General features: G+C 36.4%; 1 protein-coding gene across 4 annotated transcripts in view; it reads right to left on the reverse strand.

Moving 5' to 3' along the window:
• Positions 1–6,767, reverse strand: part of LOC107665377 (ephrin type-A receptor 7) — an 88,252-nt gene that overhangs the window by 8,760 nt on the left and 72,725 nt on the right. For 2 of the 4 annotated variants that reach the window (XM_016456241.1, XM_016456239.1), the window contains exons 10-14: positions 3,186–3,299; positions 2,548–2,733; positions 1,167–1,228; positions 756–965; positions 320–469 (exon numbers count right to left, since the gene is read on the reverse strand). In XM_016456241.1, the coding sequence (XP_016311727.1) occupies positions 320–469; positions 756–965; positions 1,167–1,228; positions 2,548–2,733; positions 3,186–3,299 (722 nt within the window). Of the gene's footprint in view, positions 1–319; positions 470–755; positions 966–1,166; positions 1,229–2,547; positions 2,734–3,185; positions 3,312–6,767 lie in introns of all 4 variants that reach the window. The other 2 variants (XM_016456240.1, XM_016456237.1) reach the window with 1 other exon arrangement.

The raw sequence follows: 6,767 nt of genomic DNA on the forward strand, positions 1-6,767 counted from the left end.
ATAACATATTTTTCTTAAATATATACATGCATGTGTGTGTATTTATATATACATAATAAATATACACAATAAACACACATATATTATGTAAACAAAAACATTTGTTTTGGATGCGATTAATCACGATTAATCGTTTGACAGCACTACTATATATATATATATATATGCATTTTTATTTTATTATTTTATACTATAATACAATTTGTAATCATTGTATAATTATATTATTATAATTGATATTATATTATATTATATTATGTTCAGAAACTATTTGATTTGAATTTACAAAACATTCATCTGTACAAAAACATGAACTTACATCCTGATTGGACATGTCCCAGTAAGGTCGTTCTCCGTAGGACATGACCTCCCACATGACAATCCCGTAGCTCCATACATCACTAGCTGATGTGAATTTACGATACTGGATGGCTTCCATTGCTGTCCACCGAACTGGGATCTTTCCACCCTGTGGAGTAAAATTCACAATCAGTACACTCTCCATCAACCAGAGAATTCCTTCAAATTCCTTGTGTGTGTAAACATACTTGGTAATAAAGCTCTTTCTGACTTCTGACTTCTGAGAAGAGTTAGAGAGCACTGTATTGATGTTCAGTGACATTCTAGCATCACAATGCAGCACAGACAGTATCTATATTTGTTCTCCTATCTGATGTACGGATTGATTTGTTTATTCTGAGAGCGCCGTGGGCTTCCAAGGCAGGTACGATGAGACAGTGGCTTAATTGACTCACCGTCGTTGTGTAGACAGCTTCGGGATCGTCGTCAATCACTCTGGACAGGCCGAAGTCGGACACTTTACATACAAGATTGCTGTTGACAAGGATGTTTCGCGCCGCCAGATCGCGATGGACGTAGCCCATGTCTGAGAGGTATCTCATGCCGGCCGCGATGCCGCGTAGCATTCCCACCAACTGAATCACAGTGAACTGCCCATCATGTTTCTGTGCAAGCACAAACAGAGAAACGTTGTCTATCCATCACCAGCGCACAACAGACACACACTCCATCCACCACGTGGGGGGGCTGACAGTAACACGACCCGAGAATGAGCAATGAAATGGTAAATCGCAGTGGGTGTAATGAACAGAACAGACAAGATATTGTATTCACTGACCAGATTGTCTAGGGTGCTTTATACGTACCCTGAGGAATGCATCTAATGAGCCATTTTCCATGTATTCAATTACTATCATGACTGGTTTTCCTGAAAGAGCAAAGAACAGACTCCATTAAAGTGAAGTGCGGCCAACACACACTGTATAAAAGCAGTAATGAGAAACAATTCACAGACAATTCTACAACACTGGATTCTCTTTAGTCTGTTGGCCGGGCTTTTCATAAAGAGTGTACGCTCTCCAAAAATAATAATAAACGACCCTGAGCCACAAATAATATTATCCAAATTACAAGATCAAATCATAACAATATGACTTCACAACTGAGCTTACGATAAGTCATAACTCTCATGAGTTTAGAAGATTAATAGTACGCTTTAAAAGTTTAATTTCAGTCGGACTGAAACAATGATTTGTCTTGTTTAAATGTCACGTAAACACTAGTCTGACTCAAATCGCACCAGTCCAGTTTTTGCAAAGTCAGACTAACAGATTTAGATAATGTCATTCATCGGACTACAATTGGCTTTGTCATTTTTGATGTGTGTTTAGATATTTCATTTTGCAACCAGCCCTTCATTTCTTGACCAACCTTTGTGAAAAAGGAATACACTTTAGCATATATTGATGATACTTTAAATGTGATTAAATGAAAAATAATATTTTAAATTCATATTAAATGCAATTGGTTAAACATTACAATGCTATTTTGACTCATTAAACATTACATTGCTTTTTAAAAGTAGGATTTAAGTGCATCTTTTATATGTAATTTCATAATTACTTCTATTGTCTTTGAAATATGGTTAAAATTAACTGACAAGCATTTATGGTAAATTAAAATATACTTAATGTAACTAATGTTACTGCTATTAAAATTTGTATGTCATGTATTTAAATATATTTTTGATTAAACATTTGTAATTAAGCTGCAGATTATTACATTACAATATATTTACTTTAAATATAATATCAAATAGCACTACAGTGCAAATTCTAATCAAGTACTTTACATGTGTTTTAGTATGTTTGTCAACACATCAAAATATATGTACTTTGAAGTACATTTTAAATCATTGCTTTATTTTTTTTGTTGTGCTTTACAGTAAAACTTTCAATTTGATATTATTACAAAATGTACTTGTAAATGTTCTGTAAAAGTGTATTTAAGGATGTCAAGAAACAGTCATGAAGTGAACTTAAATACACTTAAGTGGCTTTTATTTTATTAATATTATATTATCTGCAAGTACAATTTTTAAAAAATATACTTTTAAAATTTGAAGTACACTAAAAGTGCACATTCAGTACAATTAAGTACACTTTTTTAATTTTTTTTAAAGAAAAGGACGTCTTAGCTAGTTAAGCAGTCAGCATTGAAAGCACATGAACTTCATGAATTGCCCACCTCTGGTGACGACACCCTCCAGATGGACCACATTCGGGTGATCAAACTGGCCCATTATGCTGGCCTCGCACAGGAAGTCCCGCCTTTGTTTTTCAGTGTAGCCTACTTTCAGCGTTTTTATGGCCACCGACACATCCCTCTTTCCCGGCAGCTTCAGTCGTCCGCTGCACACCTCTCCAAACTCTCCTGTGAAGCACACAACCACCTGCAAGCTGAGTTCCAGAGATCCGGGCCACGTTTGACACCGTTACCTATACCTGTGCTGCTTAATACATATCAGTCACACTAGCAGCAAGATTCAGCATTATATGATGCTATGCATCAGTACACAGGGGAGTGCAACCAAGAGAGCAGATAATTGGATATGCTATATAGAGGACACGCTAACACACTTATACGGTTTGTAACTAAAAGAGATGCGGCAGCAATTCATCAATGGCAATGCATTTATGAGTATCCTGGCCTTAGGAGAAGACATATTAATTATAAACCAATCCTACAGCAGCGCTATCAATAACAAGGGGTTGGAAAGATGCTCCGGCCGCTATCGAGAGTGTAAATATTTGGTTGTCACTGTGATAAATGAGAAAGGTGTGTGACTAAAGTGAGGCAGCGGAGAAGACAAGGGAAGAGCTCACCTGCGCCGATAACCCTCTCAATCTTAATGCAAGAGGCATCCAGCTCCTTTGCGAACTGATGGACAGCCCTGTTTGGGTCTTCGTAGGTTTCAGGGTCAATGTAGGTTTTGGTGCCTGGAAATTTAACTGTAGAAGGGTAAGAGGATTACTGTTACGATTAAATATGCATGCCACACACACACAAGAGCCCTTGATGGACCGATGCGATTACTGGAGGGTAGAGGCACGGGGCTGTGGGCTAAACAGCACACTGTGATGGAAGATAGCATGTCAAAAGGTCTCTTTCATCAAATAATAAAACCTATGCTTTTATTTTTCCCACATATTTCATGAAAGCGCTATTACATTTTCTTGTTAACCTTCTCACAATGGAGCTGAAGGTGTATTAGCCGTACAGCATGGCAGCAACATTCGTAGCTGTCACTCATTGGATAATGGGTTTCACAAGACTGAACTATTAGTTTGAATGACGAGAAAGAACATTTCACTGCATATGACCATGAAACAAACACAATTAGACTATTCTTCTTATTCTTCTTCTTAACATTAATACTATTAACAGTTATCAATGTTAAGATTGATTATTTTTAATGTAATTCATGGAATTAATTATTCATAGTAAAAATCATTAATAATAATAATAATAATAATGTAATTTTTAAACGTTGATAATGTTAAATATTACATGTAAATATTGATTAATAATACTAATAAATATTTACATGTAATATTTAGCATTATCCACATTTAACAGTTACATTATTATTATTATTATTGTTATCATCATCATCATCAATATTATTAATAGTTATCAATGCAGGGCTCACAAAATCGCTAGCCCGACGTCCCGGGGCTATTGTGTTTTTCAGTCGGGCTACCAAAATGTATCACTGCCCTGCCCGACGGGCTATCTTGAATAGTGATATAAAATTCATGTAAATGAACGTAAACAGTGGAGAAAGAAATCGCACCTGCATCATTATATTGGATCCGTGCATTCTGTCTTAAAGGGGCAGCAGCCTATAAATACCTGCTGTTTAAGCACCACCTGCTGTCAGAGAGTGACATTTGCGTCTCATTCATCCCGACTGCTGTTTTTGTTTCGTTCAGATTTTTGATGTAGTATAACAAAGCAAAGTCAGACCATTTTGTTTTTGTTTCAAATTTCAAAATTTTACAATCTAAATAACATGTATGCAGCATCTTTGTTTTGGATCGTGATTAAAATACACAGGCAAAACCTTAGTTTACTTGCATGGAGAAATTTATTTTATTTGTATTTATTTATTTGATTTGGGATTTGTTTTAAAATTCCAATTGTTTGACATTTTCAATTGCATAAAGCAATGTGCAGCCTTGTGGTCTGAGAAACAACAAAAGGACACCTTTTTTAAAAATCTGTCTTAAATCTCATTTTTGTTAAAAAAGAAATTGTGAGAAAATTGTATTGTGAAATCAGTATCGTGAATCATATCACATCATGAGTTGAGTGAATCGTTACATCCCTATATGCTACTAGCTTCTGCTGTGGTATCGAAGTGGTAAATTGTTCTTTAAAGCTGCAGTCCGTAAGTTTTGCCTCTTTGTCACCATCTCAACAGAAGCGCGGCTCCAACGCGGATGAATCTAATGTTCTGAAGAGTATGTGTGGCAGTCAGTCATCGCACCGGTGTGGATATTTACCGTACTTCGCAATCACAGATTCTAGCCTACGTCTTGGAATATATGACCCAAATAAGAATTTTCACTGTATATTGTAAGTCTGCCACGTTTGTTCTAACCAACTGAGGAAAAAAGCATTACCATTACAATCCGCCATCAAAATGATACATTTAATTATTCTGGCTGCTGTGAGAAAAGGCTATAAGCGATCCTCCACCTGCAGGATCCTCACATGCGATAGTCTAGTAGCCGGGACAACTTCTTTATGTTTACAGAAGTGACGTAATGACGCAGTGCCATGCTCGAATTTCCCGCGAAAACCATATTTTTTTTGCTCATCTGAAAAATTATCTGATCTGTGACTGAAAATGTGATATGATAATGTAATATAATCCGAACCGTGAGATTTGTGATCCGTTGCACCTCTCTTGACTTGTTATTTGAAGATAACAATTCGGGCTAGTTAAATTCATTTTTGGGCTACCAAAATCTGAAGAATGCCTGCCCGAAGGGCTACTAGGGATTTTGAAATTTTGCGAGCCCTGCAATGTTTTTATAAATTATTTTAATAATGCCATTAATGGAATTAATTATTCATTGTAAAAACTATTATTACTGTTAATAATAAAAATATTAAATATAATATTTAAAAACAACAACATTCAAAAATTATAGTATTATTATTAATTATTATTAACATTTTATTAATAATTATTATGAATAATAATAACATTGATTAATTAATCATTCATAGTAATACCTAAATCAATAATTGTTAATAATTAGTAATAAATATGAATTTTATTGTTAATAATAAATTAACAATGTTATTAATTATTTTTCAAAAAATATGAATAAAACACTAATTATATTAATATATTTAAAAAGCCCAGTTAGCAATATTTGACTTTCTTTTATCCATATGCAACACTTTAGGCCCAATTAATGTGTTCGCCCAATTTTACTATCTAATCAAATCCTATAATTACATTGCTACCTGTCAACTTCAACTTTAAGCTCCATTTAATGATATGCAAAAACTAATAGGCTACATCACGCTGGGATGAAAACGACTAAAATGGACTGTTGCTAACGAGTAATTAAATTACTAATTTGCAACAAAAGCAATGCCGGGGAACAGGGAGAGAGCTTTTTCCTAATATGCCCAGCTCCTTCACGGCCGTGTCGGCCTACACGATGACATAAGCAAACGGTTGTGCTCCAGTCATATGCAATGACAGCTGATATTTCCCTTCTTCTTGCCTGCTATAATTGCTTCGTCCATCTAGGCTGTCAGTAAATCTGATAGAAGGTGTTTATCACTGTTGCCCGCACAACACGAGCAACAAATTGGGCATACGAGTACGGCGCACACCTTATCTGCCTTTTGTCAAACCAGCCAGCCTATTGTGCTTTTGCGTAGCTGAGCAGGTTCTCTTTATAAGCAGATGTTGTCTGTAGCGTCTGGTGCTGTCTGCAGTCTGGCAGGGCTGCGCGGTGGCGAGAATATGGCAAGCTGTAAGCCTTAGCGTGTGGGCAAGAACGCTAGTAAGGTTGAGCTGCCCCTGTACAAGCAAGCTGTGCCACCTTGAACCTTTGTTTCCAAATCAGCAGTTTGCCTACAGCACTGATCATTAGCAGAGCAAGTCTAGGGAGGCCGTCGCCAACGCTATCTCCAGGGGCTTCATTAGGGACTGCTGAGAGAATACATCTTACTGGCCGAGAGGCCTGGGTGCAGGGGTTCAGAATCCAGAAAAGTCAACCACCTAAAGGAACATTTTAACACTGACAGCTCTGAAAGTTCTCTTTAGATGAAGATCTGGAGTTGAGGGCATGTTTCTGTAGGATTATGGCCTTGCTTTAAAAGAGATATTCTTTATCAAAGTTAAGACTCTGCCACACCCCCCTAAAACGGCTCGT

The sequence above is a fragment of the Sinocyclocheilus anshuiensis genome, unplaced genomic scaffold, assembly GCF_001515605.1.
Source record: "Sinocyclocheilus anshuiensis isolate Anshui unplaced genomic scaffold, SAMN03320099.WGS_v1.1 scaffold199, whole genome shotgun sequence".
NCBI lineage: Eukaryota > Metazoa > Chordata > Actinopteri > Cypriniformes > Cyprinidae > Sinocyclocheilus > Sinocyclocheilus anshuiensis.